A 23,481-nucleotide genomic window follows, 5' to 3' on the forward strand; every position below is an offset into this window, starting at 1 on the left:
GAAATTGAGCAGAGCGATGGAAATGAAAACGATTCTGATGAAGATTTGAGGATGAATGCGATGAAGTGATTCTGACGAAGCGATTCTGAATTCTGATAAGTGATTCTAGTTAAGCGATTCTAGATGTGATAGGGTAGTGTGAAATGAAAAATAGATCTAAAATAAAAAAGATGAAAAGTCAAAATAAGAAAAAGAATTATAAAGTAAAAATAAAATAATTAAATAGTATTAAAAGTAAAATCTTTTTTTATTATTATTGATAACAACGAAGACTGCACCAATTAAAATTTTGTTGACTTAGGCATATTATAAAACGGTTTTTCTTTAGTCCTTTAATCGTGGTGTTGTATTAGATCATATTTGTTGTAGTGATCTAATAAAGAAGAAGCAAAGCTAGAGCATGAAAACAAAAGATCACAATCATACCCAAATCCGTGTTTAGCATAATATGGAAGATTTGATAGGGAAGTTTCATCAATATCAAAAACCCATATGTCTTTACCAGTTGTTATATTAAGAGTCTTTGCATAGAAATAACCTTCACGGTTAACTGCTTTAGAGTCAGCTCTATATTGATCACCTAACATATAGTTCCCAATATATTTCTCACATTCTTGCGGTATAGTTTTCCAATTTATGATATTGTGTGCTTCAACACCAAGTCTCCAACTAGCACATGATACTTTTGGAATGTAGTGGCCACCTGAGCCAGATTTCACTCGAAGTGGGAAAATTTGGTTATTTGAACCATGATCATGGTTTAGAATGTTACCATGACATGTTGCTAAGAAGAGTGTAACAAAAAAGAAAATGAGGATCTTCATTCTTATGAATGTTCAATATAATTGTTCACTTAATTGCTTATTGTGTTGTGGAGGGTTTTGTTCTTTATATAGATCACAATTTATCTAGTTAAGAGAAACATGGTTGTCAATATAATAATGGGACAATGAAAAATGTGTACAAATTATTTAGGCTTAAATATGTATTTGATCCTTGTAATTAGGGGTCGTTTAAAAATTGGTCCCTGTAATCGCTAATCCTGGCAATTTACCCTTGCATTGTTTAATCATTTAAAATTTCGTCCCTCTCCCCACTTAATCACTGTCACGCCACATGAAATTCCAATTTTACCCCTGGGTTTCCAATTCTTTCTTCAATATTTTGTCCTCTTCTTAAGGGCAAAATTGGAATTTCATGTGTGGCAGTGATTAAATTGGTCAAAGGACGAAATTTTAACTGATTAATGATTGCAAGGCTAGTTTGCAAGAATTAGCGATTACAGGGACTAATTTTTAAACGACCCCCTAATTGCAAGGATCAAATACATATTTAAGCCAATTATTTATTATATATTTCAAGATTTGAAATGAGTGATTATATTTCAAGACTACTCCTTTGTATGAGCCCTATCGTAAAAGGGTCTAAAGGTAAATCAAACCTTTCAATTTAATTGGGTATTACCGATTTAATAATTTTTGTGGTCAAAATCTGGAACCCATATGTTATGCATGGATGGTATAATATATACGAAATGAAAGCTTATAAAGTCTTGGCGTGAAAATATTTCCTTTCAAACAAATGAACTCGAAAAAGCAATCTAGAGTTCAAGTTAGATTACAAGCGTACGAGTTAAGATGCAAGAAACGTCATGGACAAAACTACCAAGGTAAAATGCACTAGAAAAGGAAAAATATATACACAAAATGCATATTCAAAACTGAAAATGAACATATATATATATATATATGAGTGAGTTTCATACATTCTTTCAACCTTGCCAAGAAGATATGCTATTGAGTCTAATTTTCGAATAAGTTGTGCAATTTAATTTTCTAAATAAATATTCTTTCAATCCAAACCCTTTCTTGTTTTGGTCTTCAAGAAAAATATGAACTAATTCGCTCGAAAAATATCTAATCAAAATTTGCATATAACAAGGTTAGTATCTATTTTTCTCGCCTTAAATCCACATGGGTTGTCTATATTGGAGTTAATTTGAGGTGCGTTGAAAACCTTGCTTCGAAGAACTAAACGTAGTTATATTTCTTAGATAGGATGCAAACCGTAGTTCGATATGTTGTGAAAGTCTAACCACTTACGTTATACTCAACACTAGTTGAAAAATTGATTATGTTACTTATTACTTAATGTAAGTTACTACATTTTTTTAATTTTTATATATATATTTTCTTCAATATATTTTTTCTATATATTTTCAATACAATTAAGGACTATAATTTTTAACCTTTAAAAAAAAAGTACTATAATCTTTAAATGATTTAATTTGTATACATCGAAATGTTAAACTTTCTTACACATGCATTCAATGAAATTACTTCAAGATATCAATTTTTTAGCTTAATTCTTAAAATATCTATCTATTGACTATGGTTTGATTGTATATATATATATATATATATATATATATATATATATATATATATATATATATATATATATGGAAAAGAAATTACAAGTCGGTATGTAAAAATTAATCTTATTTTTAAAAATAATGCCGGAAGTCTTTTTCTTAAATGAGAACTTTTTTTTTTTTTTGACAAAACTTAAATGAGAACTTATTTAGGTATTGTTCGAAAACAACTTTAAGAAAAAGAAATCCTATTCAATTCGAAGCATGTTCCATGCTTGTTGGTTTTATTCAAAATGTGAATGCTGCAAAAACAACTTTTAAGAAAAAGAAATCCTATTCTAATCTAATCTATTTATAATATATATAGTTGCTGATTTGAAGTTAATCATGGAATATGAACGTGCCATTATATGATTTTTAGGTATAACACAACTTTCCATATATGTGATGTTTTTCTCTAAAAAAAAAAGTGATGTTTTTCTCTAAAAAAAAATGATGTTTATTTAAAAAAAAAAAAAAAAAAAAAAACAAAGAGAACCTAAACTCGAAAAAAAGAAACTACAAAACAAAGAGTAGACACTCCACTAACATCAACTAATACAAGACTCAAACAAACACCAAGAATACTTCCTATCATACCCCATATTTATTAGAACACAATTAACTATATGTGTGCCTTTCTTCACAAAAGTTCTTGCAAATCAACATTAGGGAAAAAAGAACGAATAATGGTTACAATACAATCATCCAACGAAATAAAATAAAAGACATACACTTATAATGGGTGCCATCTAGCCTACCAAAATGTATATTCTTTGGTATGGTGCACAAAAATGAAAATAAATCAAAATACATATGATAACCAGTTTTTCCAGTTTTTTATAGTTTTTAACATTGACCCCTAATGTTGTGTTTAATGTTATTATAGACACACCACAATAATTTTGATTATTACACATTTACCCATGTATAATTAATCTCTTCTACTGTACAATTTTTTAATTATAAATAATCAATCTCAAAAAGTTGTACTATGCTCTTCATCTCTTTCATGCTGGTCGTCCTAAAATACCCGGAGGCTTCAACTCAAATTAAAATTAAAAAAGAGTTTGGCAATCAGATCTGACAGAAGGGAATGAAGAGTTTGGATACGATTTGTAAAGTTTTTGATTAAAATCATCAATTTTGACGTCGATATGGTCTAAATCTGTTGGGATTGTGCGGGTTTCGAGGGTCTGAACCGGGTCAACATGACCCGGCTGGAGGTTGAAGATGATGAGTGACGACTTGTTTTTATTTTTAATAGATATTTTTCTTATAAATATTAATCGCAGAATATCACAACAAATGGGTTGCACTTGTTGCAGCGGTATGTTTTTCTTTCAATTGATTGAGGGTCGTGAGTTCGATTCCTCTGTAGTTTTTGTTTTTTACACCCTTAAAAAAAAGGGAACTAATTTAAAAAGGAAACACGGCAAATCAGAAAACCAGGGATCGAACCAGGTTCCTTACAGGCTATCTGCAGAACATTTTACCAACACACTACAAAGAATGTTTTGATAATACTTTTGTTTTTTAGTCCTTAACAAACGTTGATGAAATAATAAAATTGTCAAAAACATGTTTATATTACCAAACTGTCCTTTGTGTATAGATATATTTAGACGGTTGGGTCTGTTTTGATTGTCGGAGTAATGTCATTTCATGTTGACTATGTTTCTAATGGGATACTTCGTTATGTCGACTTACAATGATACAATGAAGATTTTGATTTTCAAAATTTCATTTTGTGCTTCGTTCTTATTTTGATAAGGTCATATTCCAATTGCCTGATTGGTTATATTTGATATTGTTAGTCGGTTGGATCCGTTTTGATCGTCAGAGTAATGTCTTTCCGTATTGACTAGGTTTCTAACGGGAGAGTTCGTCGTATCAACTTACACATAAGATTTTGAATTCATAAATTCCAGTTACTGCTTCGTTCTTATTCCAATAAGGTCATATTCAACGATCTGGTTGATTATATTTGATACCATTAGACGGTTAAGTCTTTTCTAGTTGTCGAAGTAATGTCTTTCTGTGATTCGTTATATGTACAATTATATCTTATAAAAAAATAAATAATTGCACGATTAAATTCTTAACATCACATATATAATTACAATTATTTTATAATATTGATTATAATGGTTTAATTAATTGATCCATTTAATGCTTGATATACTAGTTAATTTCTTAAAGCAACCCATCGTAAAATTAGTGCAAAAAAAAGAAAAAAAGTAGTTTTTACACTTTTAGAGTGTCGCAGAATGACCATTTTCTTCTGGTGCTATTATACCTTTAAATAACTTCTTTTTTTATAATAAAAATTGTTGTTGGTGTTATTAAAAAAGTTATATTATATTTGTTTGTTACATTGTTGATGTCATTAAAATAGATAATCATGGTTAGTTTGTTTTATTACAAACGGATGCAATACTCTTTAAAATTAAATTTTTTTCAAAAAAAGTTATAACAAACGGGCTCGTGTCACAAAATGCCTAATTTCTTGTAGTGAATATTTATTCGATGATCAAAACAAATTCAGCCAACCAACGGTGTCAAATCAAATAATTCTGACCATTGGATATGACCGAAATGACTTAAGGACGAAGCAGGAATTGTAATTTCAAAGATCGATATTTCCATTATAAGTCGATTGATGGGATAAAACCGCAAGTGCACGGTTCTACCGGTGTAGTAATAAAAGAGTATCGTTCCGACAGGGAGTTATGAATTCAATTAACTTTTAATAATGATTAGATGAAAATTTCAAAGGTTAAAATTTGGATTTTTAATTAGAATAAAAGAAAAGATAAAAACATTGGGATTATTGGTTCATCTAATTGACAAGTCCTTCACAAACCAAACTATTAAACTTATAACCTTATGTTAGACCTAGTTTTTAAATACGGGTTTCTCTTAAGCCTATCACATCTCCTATCGGTCTCAGTGAGTGTGTTCCTCTAGCAATCACGTCTATTTTCATGGTTGATGACTATTAGAATCCTTGAAGTTCGAAACTCTATATGTCTCAAGGTTCACTAGACTATTTTCATGTTTCGCAATCTTTGTCTAAAAAAGGCATAAGATCTGGTTGATTCAAAAATGAGTTTGGATTTTCTGGTTCTACAATTGACAGTTAACTTTTCAATTTGATCAACTAAAGCAGATATGGGTTTGAGAAAGAAAAGAAGTAGATCTGGAAAAAAATTCATCTTCCAAGTCCAAATAAATCCACATCAGTAACAAACAATCACAAGAACACACACAAATTGGTATCTCGGCTGAAGAATAAAATTGAAGAATGGAGTTGGAATCAAAGACGAAAACATCGATCTGGACAGTAAGGTGGACAAATCAAAAAATAAGAATTAAGAACTCAGAGAGGTTTTATGTAGGAATTTATGGTTTTCTTCTGTTTGGTACCATTGTAGAAGATGAAAAAAAAAAATGGGTTCATGGTGATGAAGAAATTCTCATATTTGTATCTCTCGTGATGAAGTTGGAAAGAAATCTAAAATTACTTTTTTAAGTTTTTGACAACATAATAAATACAATTGAATTCCCATTAAAATAAATAAATACAATTTGCAATTGCATTATAAGTGTGACTTGTTTTGAAAATACCAAAACTATATTAAGAAATCGACTATACAAGTGGCCCTTCTTCAATCTTGATCATTGAATTTTTTAATATTAAATCAATGGTGATATGGCTATTTTTGCACCATACCAAAGAATATGTAGGCTAGATGCCATGCGAAGATAAATCCAAATGGAAGAAAAAAATTTAAACCAATATACAAAATATAAATAAAAGTTATTTAGACATTAATAACCAAATAGCCTTCTTAACAATAGCTCAGCTCAACATGCAATTAGAAGATATACACTTAGCAATAGTTCAACATGAAATTACAAGATAAAAAAGATAGGAACAAGGATCAAATGTATCTGAGCAATGCTGGTTAGTAAGAATTATTTACGCAAGAAAGAGAAGAATCCACAAAAATAGAGGATTTGATCAATTAGGTATGACTAAGCATACACAGGGTAGGAGTGATTATTATTTGAAAGAGTTACATGGTGCCACATAGGATTCTTGCGTTTCTTGTATACAATCTCCAGTAAGATTTAACAATTTTCAATCTTATATATAAGCTCTTCTATCTTCGCCTTCTGTTTTCGATCTCACCTGTGCTTTTCATTTCTTCTTTGTGAATGTTGGACATTCTCTCTAGCTTTACCACACTTGAGGCATGTGATGAAACATCATTCCTTTTTAGTTGATCTTCTAAATTTGATCAAAATCTTGTCAATGTGGTTTACTCCTTTCAGTCTTAAGAATTTGTTATATCTATTAATGAAGAGACTCACCTCTTTATCACTTGAGACATCATCGTTATCACTATTTCTCATCAATACTTTTGTTATTAGTCTCCTTGTCCTTGTCCATATTTTTCTTGCTTAGTTAGTTGAACGAGCTCCTTCTCATGTTCTTCTAGTTTATCAAAGATTATACTAATCATCATTGTAGTCAAGTTTATGGGTTACTTTATGATCTTTGAGCTTAGGATTGTCATTCCCTGATTAAACATATAATCACTTTGTTCATTAAGCCGTCGTTTGGTACATTTCTACTTTATGAAAGCGAATTAATTGACATCAATCATTAAGTTTTTTTGTTGGTCAGTATCCTATTAGCTAGAGCTCACATATATTTTAAATGTAAAGAAATGAAGTGTCCGGGATTCGAACCCCGATCCCTACATATAATATACATTATCCCTCCCAACTGAGTTAAGCTCACGAGGATACCTCAATCATCTTTATTATATATATTTGCACTATTTTTTTTGAAAAGTACACGTGTCACTCCTTCTTGCTTCCTCTCATTAATTGCTTGATCAAATATTTAAATCATCACATATTTACTCACATGCTATTTATGTCATTTGCATCACTCATACAAATTTGATTTATTTCAATTAATTTATTAAAAACAAAAATGGAAATTATAACATTTTAATAGCTTATCATGAATAAATTTTGTATTATCAGCCAATAAAAATTGAGGATGATTCATGATTTAAATTATCAGTCAATCATGATTCATGATTGAAATTACCAACCAATCAAAATTGAGATGAAATGTCATCGTTTTTTTTTAACAAGATAACATGTCATCGTTATAACATTTACTTTATTTTTTTTCCTATATATAGTCAACATGTTTGTCGTCATTTTCATCCTCTCTCTCTCTCCCTCCTTCCCTCCCTCCCGTATGTTTTTAATTCTATTTGTTTTCGTTTTCTTTATTCATCCATTGTGTTTTAATTTTGTTTTTGTTTTTGTTTTCTTTTTAAATATTTCAACGAAGGGAAAGCTCTTTAAATTTTTGTAATGTCTTCCATAGTTTATGCAACATTAAAGGAATGATATGGTACATAATATGTTTATACACATTTTTAGTTTTTTTTTTTTATACATTTAAATTAAATAAAAATATATTTGGTCAAAAAATAGTGTGTGTAAATGTCAAATACATGGTTATCAATAAAAAAAAATCAAATGGTTTTGTAAAAAAAAAAAAAAAATCAATTGGTTTGAATTACTGCGATTTTGTTTCTAAGATCAAATGTATCGATTGATGAATATTAATGTACAATATTATTTTTTCGTTATCGTTTGCATGAATCAAGCACTTGATTATTTTGTTTATTTTATGTCTTTGGCTATAAATATCGATTTTGACTCCCACACTTTTCACACCAATCTATATTCACAATTCATATTATTAAAAGTTTTTCTCTGAACTTCTATTTTCTCTTTTTGTTACAATATCAATTTTTTACACATTTCTCTTATTAATTTCCATGACTCATGTATTGTAAAGACTTATTTGATTTATCTTATTTGATATATGTAAGAGAATCACGAGTTTCGTTAATTCATATTATTAAAAGTCTTATCTAAGTCTGTCTTTTTTTTTTTTTTTTAACAAATACAATGTAGTTTTTCTTCTTCGGTATAAAGTTGCGTTGTTGAATATTTTATAACTTTTTTGTTTGTTTTGGCTCTTTAACTTGCAGACATAATTCATGAATAAATAATATTCAGGAAGATTGAATTATGGGAAGAAAGAAAAAGTATAGTTGAGATCCAAAGAGGGCAAAAGACAAACGTGCTTCTTTATTCTTTTAATCGGGACTTTTCCTTTGGCTTGAAAGAGATTATTATGAAAGCAGTTATACTACCATTCCAGTTGTTAGATAGATGTCAATTATAATTATAATAGGTGATGGTGTTATGAATTGAATCAATATTCTATATTTCTAAGAAATTGTCTTAAGGATGTATCTAGCTAGGGCAGGAACCAAGACGATAGAAAACAATACTCCTATTGTAATTGATCACACATTGATATGACAATTGATTCTTGCACTTAAATTCATCATTAGAGTAAAACCTATTTACTACGTTGACTACCTTGCCTCACCTATAAAGTAAATAATCGTAATTATTGTTTATTAGAGTATTAAATTATTTTGATTTCTATTGATTTGCATTTATTAATGTATATGATGTAATTGTATTATTATCTTTTTTAAGTAAAGGAAAATATATTAAATAAAAGTGAGTATAAAAGTTGGGAGTACATTATTTGCCAAAACTAATGTAGCACTCAAGAACATAGAAAAATCATACAATTATAGAAATATAATAACAACAAGATTATGAGGAAGAATTGAATGATACCGAAAATTAAATTTAAGCAATAAACCCATTAATTATTCAAATTCCAATTTTATTTTTTTCTAAAAAAATTATCTTTAAAAAAATCAAAGTACATCATGTCTTTTTTTTTTTTTTTTATTACCTTATGTCTTATAATAGGATTTGATTCTCTACATTGAAAATTCTGTCAAATTTTCTCAAGTGGAATCTCAACAATTAAACATGAGAGAGAAATTCAGAATTAAATTAAAAAAAGGTTGTTGTATTTTAATGGTGAAGATTGAAAATGAAGAAAACTTAGAGAAAATTTTCAATGGAGATAATCCAATTGCCTTTTAGCAGCATAGTGCACATAAATGTCTTTTAATACAAAAAGATAATAATACATTTATGGTTAATTTTATAAAGAAAAATATATATGGAACACCTCGGTGTTCATTGCGCCATTATGATTCTTGAGGTTTAACATTTAATGCCATTATTTTAAAAAAATAGAAAACCACAATGAATTTCTTTCTACTAAAAATATTTTTGGTGAGGAAATGTTTATTTTGTACAAAGTAGGGAAGACCTTAGAGATAAAAAAAACATTCACGAATATTTACATTTATCTATCCTTAATGACACTAGCAACTCGAAAACCAGAATCACTAAATTCAAAATATATCTTTTACTACTATACTAAACCCTTAGAGTTGAGAAATTCCAATTAACTAGACAATCGATTTTTATATCAAAGTAATCTTGGCAAATGAATATCATCTCTTATTTCAATGTATTTATTGTTTTCCTTTGATTGTGTTTTTTTCTATATACGATGCTATAGGTTCTTGATACAAACTCGGACGAAGAAGAAAAATTTAATTTTGTTTCTGGAAACAAAACAAATTAATCTAACAACTAATTACTAACATTTGATTTTAAAAAAGCATTTCTTTTCTATTCAATTCAATGATAGTCTTTGTCCCAATATTTTTTTTTTATCATCTTGAATTTCATTTGAAAATATTATAGCATTTAATCAAACGATCTTTGTTCATATATATGACCAAATACGCTAAAATTAATTTGTGATAAAATATTTCTAAAAATACAACAATGCCTTAAATTTTTGTAAAAAAAAAAATGCCTTAATTTTGTTACTAAAACCTTAAATCTCTATTATAAACATTTGCCTTAATTTTTTTTGAAGAGTACATGTGACATCTTCACATTCTTCATCTCATTTAATGCTTTCTTATCATCCAATCAAATTGAATTATGACTCATTCATTTTTTTATTAGTCAATCAAGATGAACTATGACTCATTTAGTTTTCATCAACCAATCAAAATTGATCATGCCTTGATTTTTTTCCTATATATAAACAATTTGTTTTTCATTATTTTCATGTGTCTCTTCCCCCATAGTTTTTATTTTTGTAATAACAAGTATTTTATGTGTTTTAAAAGCATAGAAGTTTAATCATTTGATATTAAGGAAACTGTGTGAGTTCGATGAAGAAATAAATCATATTTATAGGATGTTCTTCTAATTATGTTTGAAACATATGAAATGGTAAAAAAAACTAATAAGTATAAGTAGTATTAACAAAATTAAATTTTAAGGAATGATAAATAAATGCAATATATTATATGAATGAAAAGTAAATAAAGATTAATTTTTGTAAAAATAAATAAATAAATAAAGACTAAATTATATGTATGCGGTTTAGTTTGATTTTAAAAAATTAATTCAAAATGTGATCCGATACGAGTGGTTTAAGCAAAGAGAGATGTTAAACTTTACGAATGTGTTTTACACGAAATTTCAATAAAAATGACCAATCATGGGTACAATGATATGTAAACTTCAAATGATGGACAAAAATGCAGTCTTGATTTAATAGTAGTGCAATTTTTCGGTTTCGTGTACACTATATTCGTAATATATATCATGTCCGTTATGCAAAATAGAGTTCAAACATGTGCATTAGGTTTGATTTTAAAAAAGGTTTTGTTTAAATTTAAAATTTTTATAGTAGTCGTTGAAAAGCCTCAAATTTTTATTCGAAATAAAAGTTTCACTTTTGACATATTCTAAAAGAAAAATGATTATTCAAAAACATGGAAAAATCATATGATTATCGAAATAGGAATAAAATATTTTGAAAGAGAATTGAATGATTGCCATAAGTAAATTTGAGCAATGATCCAATGAATTATACTAATTTTATATAAAGTTTGTCTCGATTTTTATTTTTTTAGGTACGTTATGTTTTTTAATAGCATAATGCATGTAAATGCTATCTAATACTACCTCCGTCCCTAATTATAAGACCCTTTTGAAAAAAAAAAATTGTCCCTTTTTATAAGACCCCTTTGCTATTTCCAACTACATTAATTATTTCTTTACATACATGCCCCTATTTATTATACATCTTTTTCTTCAATCAACAATAAATAACATGTTGAAAACATAAACCAACTCTCTCTTAAAGGATAAAATTGTAAAAACAATAGTAATTATAAACATATTTAATACAAATATCCACTATCTTAATTCCCGTTATTTTTTCAAAAGGGTCCTATAATTAGGGACGGAGGTAGTACAGAAAAGATATTTAATATATATATGCCTAATTCTATACAGAAAAATGTATAGAGGGTAACTATTTAATGATCATAATGATTCTTAAGATTTGACATTTAATGCCGTTATTAAAATACAAAAATCACAATGAATTTTTTCGGTAAAAAAATTGTATGGTGAGGGAATATCGGTTTTGTACAAGGTGGGGAATATCTTAGATATGGAAGAGCACTCACAAATATATTTATATCTACTTATCTTCAGGGATACTAACAAGGCTCAAAATCTATAACCCATAAATCCAAAGTTTGTCCTTTTACTGCTAGACTAAACTCTTAGAGTTTGAAAATAGAAAAAAAAAAATTATAAAATAGGTTTTTTATTTTAAATTAATCATGACAAATAATTTTTTTTTTTTAAATCTTACTAGCCTACCTAAATTGGCATCAGGGACAAGAAATTACATATTCCTTATACCCGGATCATCTTTCACCTTGATCTTTTTACTAAAAGAAGTTTTTGATTTAATTGTTCTTGCTAATAATTGTCTACAAAAAGAAGTTATTGATTTAATTGCTCTTGCTAATCGTTGTCATCGGGGAGAAAAAATTGACATATTCCTTATACCCGAATCATCTCTCATCTTGATTTTTTTACTGAAAGAAGCTATTGATTTAATTGTTCTTGCTAATTGCAATTATTTGATCAAACACATTTTCTAGAAGTTGATGGTAATTTTATGGATTTGATGAATGAGTTAAAAAATTCTGGAGAATTAATGAGTGATGAAAATATGTTAGAGATAAAAGAGTGATGATTTTGTGCAATGTAGGGAAGACGTTAGAGATAAAAGAGCTCTCACAAATATACTTACATTTACATATCTTCAAGGATACTAGCAGAGCTCGAAACTCAAAATATTTAAATCAAGTTTGTTCTTTTACTACTAGACTAAACCCGTAGAGTTGAAAAATTGCAATGAACAAAAAATAGATTTTTATTTCAAATTAATCATGACAAATGAAATATTCCTTATACCTAAAACATCTTTCATCTTGATTTTTTACTTGAAGAAATTAATAGTTTAATTATGCTTGGTGATTGACATCACCTGTAAAACTTATTTTGCAAGAGTTGTTGGTAATTTTATGGGTTTTTGTTAAGAAATTGAAAAAATGACACTACATATTGACCCAAAACCTTAAGTCATCAGATATATCAGTCATCTCATTTATATTTTGTTCAACATATACTTTTGCATTCAAGTTAGAACTTTAACTCACACTTGACATATTAACATCTCTCCCTTAAGTGTGATACTCTCTGCGACTATAATTTAAAGACATAGCCAAATAAGGCCAGAAGGATGCACAACATGCTAAAAACTATGAGATTGTGGTGGTTTCATACAAGGAGTTTTTTTTTTTCCCTTTCTTTCATGAGAAAGTATGGATTAAGCGAATGACATCAGAAAATGAAGAAAACAATTCATCGTAATGACAAGACTTCCACATGAGCCTAAATTGAGTTGGATAATCATATTATACTAAGAGAAACTGCACAAGTGAGATTAACATCACACCTTCATCCAAATTCTAAAGGCATTAGATACAAGGGCAACCTCACTATATGTTTTCCACTTTCTAATATTGCATGCAATCTGGAACTTTAACTAATATAACACATATTAACATCTCTTCCTTTACGTGTTAGACTCTCCGCATCGGTGATTTTGTAACATAGCCAAATAAAATCAGATGAAGTCATTTGATGGTAAAAAAAAGGTCGGTTGATGGTGATTTAATGCATGGGGGTTTACGTTCTTTTATTTCATGAGAAGTTAGAAAATAAATTAGAAAAGGAAAGAAGATAAAAAAATAATTTAAACATGAGAGAAATAATAAGAAAAAAATATGTACTGTGTGTTTTATTGGTGACAGTATATAATAGTTTGAGTTACCGGTAATTATATGACTTTATTAAAAAAACATCGCATCATTTTAAAATATCTAATAAACATGTATTTTGTAAACTCATCATAACTCATTTGGATTTTTCATTGTCACATCCCCCAAAGACTAGAAGTGAAGGAATTTGAAATAATAGAGGTTGAATACAAAAATACAATGAAAGCTAATGACATCCGACAACAAAGTTTTACAGAAAAAAGGTTAATTAAATAAATATTCCATATAAATAAGACTTTTTTTTTTTTGTTTTTAGTTCCTAGAAATAAGTCACATTTTTAATCGTTGTAACATTTTCCTTTGAACATTTTGTGGCCCAAATTGTTGACGGAAAATTTTACAGTGACTAAAAATGCTGACAGAATAATTTTACAAGGGCCAAAATATGCGATTTATTTTTGTAGGAATTAAAAATGAAATTCTTCAAAAAAAAAATTGGTACAAAGAAATTCTTGATATTTATTGAGACCTTTTAGCTAATTAACTCTTCAAAAAATAGAAAATAACATCCAAAAATCGACAAAATAATTCATCATAATGTTGAGTCTACAAAGGAAGCCTAGAATTGATCGAAATATCACATTATGATAATAGCAATCAAACAAGTGAGACTAACACCATATCTACGCTTAAAATGTCTAATAGAGTAGTGCTAGCACCACTCTCTTTTGAACACTCTCTCTAATACTAACTTATTGGTTTAAATCATTGCGAATCTACACTTTGGAAATAGAACTCGCATAAAGTGGTGGGACATACATTGATTTCATCCAATAAAATAGTGAGTGCTTAAGAGAGTGTGCAAAAGTGAATGTTGCTAGCATTCAACATTTAATTTGTCAACTCAGTATTACGCGTCTACAATTTTATAATCTATAAAATAATAAAGATTAACTAAAAAAATAGATAAAAAATTTAAACAATGGGCATCTAAAACAAATAAAATAGTTTATCATAATGTTGTGATTTTCAGGGGAGCATTAACTGAGTTGAACAATCACATTACATTAATAGAAACCATAAAAGTGAGACGAACACCACATGTTCAGTTAAAACCTTAAAGCATTATGTGTGAGTCATCTCACTTATATTATTCTTACCACATACTCACTCATATATGACAAATTAACTTCTCTCTTATATGTGAGACTCTCTACATCTGCAATCTGGTAACATAACCAAATAAAGTTATACTTAGTCACAACATTGTAAAAAAAAATAGACTGGCGGTGATTTTATGAAGAGATGTTTCTATTCCTGTTTCTATTCCTCTCATTCATGTGAATAAAGAAACTAAACCAGAAAAAGAAATAAGATGAAAAAGAAATTTTAACTTGAGAGAAATGGTTAGGAAAAAAAAAAAAGGAGTGTGTGCTTTGACCGTGAGAGTATATGAAATATTGTTCGTTGCTGGTAATTTTATGGGTTTTTTGAAGAATTTGGAGTAATTAATATACCAAAAATTAGACTCAAATAAAAAATTGCAACACCAATTTAAAATTTTAAATAAGCATGTATTTTGTCAACTTAGCAAAACATATATGCATTTTTCCATTGTGAAGTTCTACCAAAGATCAAAAGTGAAGGAATTTGAAATAAGTGAGGTTGAATAAAAAAAAATAGCATGAAAATACCTTCAAAATAGCCAAGGCTTTCTCCATTTCAGTTTCTGAAAATACCTGCACAAGCTGCTTGACCGGTGGTGCCAAGAGCTGCTCCATCAGTGTGCACTTGATCCAGTGCAATATTGTGGGGCTCCATATGACTTCAGTTATCTTAGGTGCATTAGGATGATGTGTATTCACTTTGAAAGCCCTTAACATAGTGAAATCTCTAATTGTAGGACCAGTAGCTAACTTGGTAAGGTTGCCAGCTATAGATACATTTGCTATAATCTGCGTTATTGTTGATTTCATATTTGGTTTTTCACCTTTAGAATCTAAAAAAGTTCATACAAGACCAGATAGCATTCAGAATATAGATGATTGCTGAGATGATGGTAAGTTTGCATTGTGAACTCCAACCTCTCTGACAAACATCAAACAGAGAGAGAATGAAGTTGCAATTGATGGAGTAATGGATCAGAGGCTGAAGCCATTTCCAGAGATTAGTAGCAAAGTGACAGGTAAGGAACAAATGATCAGCAGTTTCAGATTTTATAAATTCACAAGAAAGAGAATAACAGAGGTTAAATGAAAAAAAATCACAAGAAAGAGAATAGCATCAAAAAACTAAAATTTAAAATTTAAAAATTAAAGACTTAATTGCAGTTTTAGTCCCTTATTTTCAATAAATCGTGAAATTGGTCCGTTCATTTTAAGATCACTCAGTTTTGGTCTCTTTCTCTTATTTTAAGACTGAAAAACAATGATGGACATATTTTAAATGACATGACATACAATCCAATGATGTTTACCAACATAATTATTTGAAAACTTTCATTAAGTTTTAATTTAAACATGGCATATCACCATCTTTAAGTTTATAAAATCTAAAAGAGGGACCAAAACTATGTGGTTTTGAAATGGAGGGACAAATTATATGAGTGAGTGAAAATATGATGACCAAAACTGTAATTAAGCCAAAGTTAAGCAAATAACTTCCAAAAACTAAAAAAACAGTACATCATAATGTTGTGAGTTTCGGAGGATCCTATATTGAGTTTGATCATCACGTTAGATTAAAAGAAACCACACAAGTGAGTTTGAAACCACATCTCCATCTTAAACCTTAAGTCATTAATATATGAGTCATATCACTTATATATTGTTCAACATTTACTATTGCATCCAATGTGGAACTTTAAATAACACTTGACACATTGACCTCTTTATCTCAAGTATGAGACTCTCTCCATCTGTAATCTACCACCAAGAAAAACAATCGTTTCCCCCACAAAGTTGAATCGGCCTATGGTATTGTCGTTGGACCGTACGGGAGAGCCAACACTGGTGTTGATTGACTCATTGAATACAAAACGACCACACAAATGTGCATGATACCATATGTTCATCCAATATAATAAATTTGACGAAAGTTTAGCCCGTGCTTGGCACAGGTTTCCATGCTAGTTAAGTTAATAAAGATTATTTCTATTCTATCACAAATGCATCTTTAGTACTACTCCATTTAACACTAAATTAAAGATAGCACATGATCCATGCAATTTTGATTTATATACGCCGGACCCCGGAAAAGATATGAATCCGAAATGTACGTTTTTTGTCCCTTTGTCATTGTCATGACAAGTGGAATTTAAAACTCTAGTGTGATTCTTTGTTCTTTGTTGGCCCTAGACAATGATGCTATTGGAATTTCATAAAATCACATTAAATCCAGTTCACAATTATTGAAACATATTCAATCATTCATATGCTTCATTTTAATGTATTTCTATGTCTTTCAGTGGTATTTGTAACACACAAAAGAAACCATAAAAGGAACCAAGTTATTTTTTTTGCCGTTAACCCTCCAATTCTTAGGAGACAACAATTGTTTCACCCAAAAATTGAACTTAGGTTCACCCGAACGATTTGTTACTGGTGAAGCTCATTTACTCATTTAAACTCAATTGCTTGATTAAGGAACCAATTTTCTGACCAGAATAAGAACATACATGCAATTTATAATTAAAACCACAAAATTAAGAGAAAGCTATTTCTTATGTAACATGATTAATTTTATTCAAGAACATATCGAAATGGATTACATGATAGGAATATTTCCATATAGAACAAAAGATCAATAATCCATTAGGCAAATAGCTAGCTAATTATTCTTTAAGCATAGAGAGATTAATCAAGCAATGTAGTAGTAAAGAGGATCAGGGAGTTTGAAAGTCCTTTCACCAGTGTTGGTTCCAAGAATATCACTCCATTGGTCTCCACTATTTCCAATAATTCTCCATCCTTCTTCTTCAAGCTTCTTTCTCTCAGATGATTTGTATTGAAATGCTATTTTACCATGATATTCCTTCCGTCCCAAATTATATGTCGCTTTGAAAAAAAGTTGTCCCAAATTATATGTCGCTTTACAATAAATATTAATGTTATTTTTCCTATTATATCCTTAACTATTAATTACTCTCTCTTCTTTCAATTATTTCATTTATCTTTTCCATACCATTTATTAAGGATAATTTTGTAAACCAACTCATAATTTCTCTTCCCCACCCAATATTAATTATATTTCTTAATACGTGTAAAATGGCCAAAACGTCATACAATTTAGGATGGAGGGAGTATAATTTTGTATCCCTACAACCATAAATATGAAATCAGTATTTTATTTATTTATGTGCCATGCCAACAAAATGTACGTGTTAATAATTTTTTTTTTTGAAAGAGTACGTGTTAATAATTGACATGTCCCTTTTGTCAAAAAAAAAAAATATAATAAAAATAATAATAATAATAATAATAATAATAATAATAATTGACATGTCCCTCACATCACCTAATATGTCCTTTTTTTTGTAGTTACCTAATATGTCCTTTTCAGTTTGAATATGGTCAGCAATTTATTCACCTAGTTTATTTATTTTTACTGAAATAATTCACCTAGTTTAATGTTTATCGTATTAATTTATTTTGATTATTTTTCTTCTTTTGACTAGATCATGACATTGAATATATAGTAAATATAGAATATTTGTTCCAAAAATAGTAAATATAGAAGATTGTATATGTCATACTAACTAGTCTCTTCGAGTAAGGAAACGGAAAACGTAAATTTTATATTGAAAGACAATATTTTAATTTCTACATTTTTTAATCATTGATTACATAAGTTCGTCTTCAATGCAAAAAAAAATTTTTGGTAGATAGACGAAATGGCAAAGCCATTATAAACTCACACACACAAGTGGAGGTACCGGGGTTCGAACCCCGGTCATGGCATCCGGCCTAATAATTTTGGCATTTTGCCAGTTGAGTTAGGACTTCTGAATCTTCAATGCAAAATTTACTATTTTTATTTTCTTAACTATTGTTCGGAGGTACTAGTTAACATTTTCCATTATTTATGGGCATGTGAAAAAATAACACACTAATACACCGCGGAAGACTCATAATTCCAATTGCAAATTCCTTGATTCAATTTTAATGTTAGACTACTATGAATAACTCTCTAGCATGCTCTCTTATGTTGATTCAATTTTTTATTTTTACATTAAGAACAAACAAGGATCTATATGAACAATTAATGTTAGAAAACTTACTTCAAAATTAGCTTTTCATATGTGTGGTAGCCAGCTTGTTTCAAGTTCTTAGCTGTTAATAGAATTCATTCTTGTGAGTGTTTCATTATGCTCTAATGTGTATTTATTTTGGGCCTCAAATATCTCTAACTTGGGCATCAAGTATCTTTGGTATGATAGGTGGTTAGGATCGGTTTCTTTTCGTGAGCGGTTTCCTAGGTTGTTCGATCTTTCTGAGAACAAATCCATTTTAGTGGCAGGTCTGTTCTCTCTTGGTGTTGAGCGGGGTGGGGAGGCGTGGAAGTGGAGGAGGGGGTTGTGGGTTTGGGAGGAGGAGGAGTTAGAGGAGTGTAGGGCTTTATTGACTGATGTTTCTTTGCTAGATTCTGTTTCAGACAGGTGGGTGTGGTTGCCAGACCCTGTTGAGGGTTACACTGTTCGCGGTTCATATCACCTGCTGACTACAAAGGACGTTCCTCTTAGGGATCCTGCAACATCTTTGATTTGGCATAACCAGGTGTCGTTGAAAGTTTCTTTATTTGCGTGGAGGTTGCTTCGTGATAGTTTGCCTACTAAAGTTAATTTGGTTCAAAGAAGGGTGCTTGATACAGAAGCTTCTATGTGTGTTTCAGATTGTGGCATGAGTGAAACGGCGCAACATTTGTTTTTAACTTGTGATGCTTTTTCATCTTTATGGCCTCTGGTGCGCCATTGGCTGGGTATCATAGGTGTTGATACCAATGTTCTTCTAGACCATTTTCTTCAATTATTGAACTTGACAGGTGGAGGCAAAGCTACTAGAGACTTTCTTTAGCTTTTTTGCTCTTGTGCGTTTGAGTTTTATGAAACGAACGTAATAACAAACTTTTCAATAATGTTGTAACTTCTATTCCCAGGTTGTTAGATAAAGTTAAATATATGTCTTTAGCCTGGTTGAAAGCCAAAAAGGTTGTTTTTAGGTTTGGTTCAGATAGGTGGTACTCAAGTCCCTTCCAATGTTTGGGTATCGCGTGATGGTTTTTTGTTTGTTTGTATGACTCTGTATTTGTAGAGTAGCTATTTTGGCACACCTTATACTACAGAAGCTGCTTTTGATGTCTCAATTATCTCTAACTAATATATACAATATGTTAATAATTTATACAATGAATATTTTATATTTTAATAGCCGTAATGTCCTTCTGTTTGAGTGGTCTTCCTGTTAAGAACACAAATTTGACACCAAGATTTACCAGTTTGTTGTACAATTTTTGTGTCTCTGGTAGTGCTGGTGTTGTGCTGCTCCTTCATCAACCCATGCATTAAAACAATGTTTCGTTGTATGGGTTCACCCTATCAATTCATTAATTAATTAGTCAAAGGAAAAATAAATAATATTAATTGTTAGAAAATATATTAACAATGTTAAACAAGAAAGAATTATATATGTGTAACCAAAAAAAAAAGAAAGAATTATATGTATGTGCAAATTAAATAACACTAACATGGATACACCCTAATATTTCTGGTCTTTAAAAGTTTATAAAACACATTTTTTGTCTCCAATAACTTGAAATATACTACAATTGTTTTAAATTTCTCTTTGTAACATTAATTTTAAGTAATCACAATAATACCACTTTTTTAAGTCCCTCATTATTTACTTTTTTTTTAGGCTAAACTGAAGTTTAATATATATACCAAAATTAACTAGTTGAATATGTGGTATAATGCTAAGTTAGAGTATTAAAAAAAAAGGTGAGCATACCCAAATCCATGTGTAGCATAATTAAATTGGAAGGTTAGAGAGTGTAGTTTTATCAATGTCAAAGACCCAAATGTCTCTACCATCTTTCTTTTAGATTGAGAGTTCTAGCATAGAAAAAACCTTCACGGTTAACAAATTTAGAGTCAGCTCTATATTGGTCACCAAGCATGTAGTTTCCAACATATTCTTCACATTCTTGAGGAACAGTTTTCCGGTTAATGATGTTATGTGCTTCAACAATAACTCTCCAACTAGCACATGACACGTCTGGAATGTATTTTCCACCTGGACCAGTTTTCATTCGGAGAGGGAAAATGTTGAAGGTTGATTCATGGGTGCCGTTTAGGTTGAACCCATCATTCTTTTGGTTCAGACTGGACCCATAAAAAATACCTTCTATAATGGGTTGATCAGGTAACAATAACATGTTTAATTATATAAGGGTTAATTAAATTTTTAATCCCTATAAATATTCGCAGTTTTGTTTTTAGTTCCTACAAAATAAAATCATACTTTTTAGTCCTTGTGACATTTTTCTTAAGAATTTTAGGGACCAAAACAGTAGATGAAAATTTTTGACAAGGACTAAAAGTGCTGATAGAATATTTTATAGAGACTAAAAATGCTAATGAAAAATTTTATAAAGACTAAAAAGTATGATTTTATTTTATAAGGACTAAAAACAAAACTGTGAATATTTATAGGAACTAAAAACTTAATTAACTCATTATATAATTACCCCATATATATGGTAAATCATAATAAACCTCACAATGGTAAAATACCTTTCCTACCCTTCAAGGACACACCACTTTTATATTCATCATCATCATCTCTAAACCACATGAAATTCCACCAATTTTAACCACCACCATTTTTCACCATCACCACCAATAAAATTAGCAACACTAGAACTTGCTTTCAAACCCAGCAAAAGCAAAAGTGTTAAAACAACAGCAACAAGGCAAGCAACACAGTAGAAAGAAAGAATTTACACCATCGTCGCGGTTACGCCGACCAACAATACTCTCACTATCCTTGCTGCAACTCCGTTCTCTCACCTTGTGATACCACTCGCCGGCGAGCATATCAGCCTTTACCGCGTCATCCATCCACCACACCAACGACTGTCCAGAACCGTCACCACCACAAGCACTACCCATCTCCCACGTTTGCTTCTCTCTCGTTTTCCTTTTATCAATATGGTGTAACTTAGTCCCTGAACATGAGAGAGATGAGGAAGATGGGTGAGGGAAATGGGTATTTGAGAATTTTGTCACATTAAATTTTGGAAAATTGGTCATTAATCTAGTCAATTTAATTTCTGTTTAATTGGATTTGATATTTTTTGGGTTTTTTATTTTTAATAAAGGAAGCTAAAAAACCGTGAAATGATTTCTGGGTTGTGAAAATGATTAAGTATATGGCTCTATTTGGTAAAAATAGCGGATAACCGATAGTTTTTAGCTGATAAGCTAACTGAAGTGTTCGGTAAAAATAGCGGTTCAACTAGCTGATAAATGTGAAATGACATAAAGGGTATTCTTAATTCATAATAAAAATTATATCATTAATTTAAGTATTTGTAATTTTGTAAACTAATTTTTCTTTAAAAAAATACTTTAAATTTATTAATTTAATATATCCTATGTATTATAAATTAAATTAAATTTTATTCACTAAAATTTTATCTTATATTTATTATCATTTAAGTGTTTCCACTTTATAAAAAAAATAACATTTACCTCAAAAATAAAAAAAAAGGTAGCATTAATAAAGTAATACTAATAACAGAGAATAAAGAAAATAACACTTACCTCAAAAAAAAAAAAAAAGTAACACTAATAGAATAATAGTATTTTGTTTCGTAAAAAAAACGAAGGTATATATTTTTTCAAAAAAAAAAAAAAAAAAGTCAGCTGATATATATACAAAAATTGGAATAAAGGGATAGTAGTCTTTATTACGTAGCTTATTATAAAAATTATAATGGATAAAAATACAATTTAAATGAAATAATAAGGGTAAAATTGGAAGAAAAAGTGAGAAGCTATAAGCTATAAGCTCAAACGCTACTTGGAATAGCTTCTGAAAAATAGCTTATAAGTTCGTGAAATAAGCTATAAGCTCATGGTGAAAAAGTGTTACCAAAGAGAACTTTTTTTTATCAAACGAGCTTATAAGCTATAAGCTAAAAGCTAAAAGCTCTTTTTTGGGGTTAACCAAACAGACCCTATGTATATTTTGATGAAGAACAAGATAAAAATAAGAGAAGATGAAGAAAAATAAAATTAATTAAATGTTGGTGGTTGATTATTAGATTTAACGAATTTGCAAGGCCAATATCATAAATAGGAAATAGTTGGACAATCAAACAAGATAGAAGGTAGCCAATATGTAATACTGACCATTCAAATTAAATAACATTATATCTGTGGTTGATATGAGATTGGTCCAACATGAACCCAAAATTTCATAAACGAAACCTGATTCATGTTCATGTTCATGGTTTACAACATTACCATGACATGTTGCTAAGAGTGTAACAACAAAGAAAAGGAGGATCTTCATTTTTATGTGCATGTTTCTTGTAACTTAATTTACTTATTGTTGTTGAGGGTTTGGTTCTTTATATAGACAGTTTTGGGGCTACAAGATTGTGAAAATAATCATAGGAAAATGAAAATGATAAACTTTTTCTTTTTTTTTACTAAAAGATATACGTGGTCCTACAAATTTTTTGGAAAATATATTTTATTGAAAAAACGGAAAAATTTAACTCGTTTTAAAATGGAATTCAAATATTTGAATAAATCATCCCATATGTAATTTATAAATGAAAGAG

At 29.3% G+C, this 23,481-nt stretch overlaps 2 protein-coding genes and 1 pseudogene across 2 annotated transcripts; all 3 read right to left on the minus strand.

Annotated features, from left to right (window-relative positions):
- Positions 1-332: 332 nt before the first annotated feature.
- Positions 333-824, minus strand: LOC25502652 (stem 28 kDa glycoprotein). The gene has a single exon (XM_039829027.1). The coding sequence runs from the start codon at positions 822-824 to the stop codon at positions 333-335; it is 492 nt and encodes a 163-aa protein (XP_039684961.1).
- A 13,799-nt stretch (positions 825-14,623) lies between these two features.
- Positions 14,624-15,827, minus strand: LOC112417055 (uncharacterized). Its single transcript, XM_024771786.2, has 2 exons — positions 15,327-15,827; positions 14,624-14,858 (listed from the first exon to the last, which is right to left on the minus strand). Exons 1-2 carry the CDS (start codon positions 15,606-15,608, stop codon positions 14,778-14,780), a joined length of 363 nt encoding a protein of 120 aa, XP_024627554.1. The 5' UTR covers positions 15,609-15,827; the 3' UTR covers positions 14,624-14,777.
- A 1,648-nt stretch (positions 15,828-17,475) lies between these two features.
- On the minus strand, positions 17,476-23,259 carry LOC25502650 (stem 28 kDa glycoprotein-like; annotated as a pseudogene).
- Between the last annotated feature and the right edge of the window lie 222 nt (positions 23,260-23,481).

The sequence above is a fragment of the Medicago truncatula genome, chromosome 8 (assembly GCF_003473485.1).
Source record: "Medicago truncatula cultivar Jemalong A17 chromosome 8, MtrunA17r5.0-ANR, whole genome shotgun sequence".
Taxonomy (NCBI): domain Eukaryota; kingdom Viridiplantae; phylum Streptophyta; class Magnoliopsida; order Fabales; family Fabaceae; genus Medicago; species Medicago truncatula.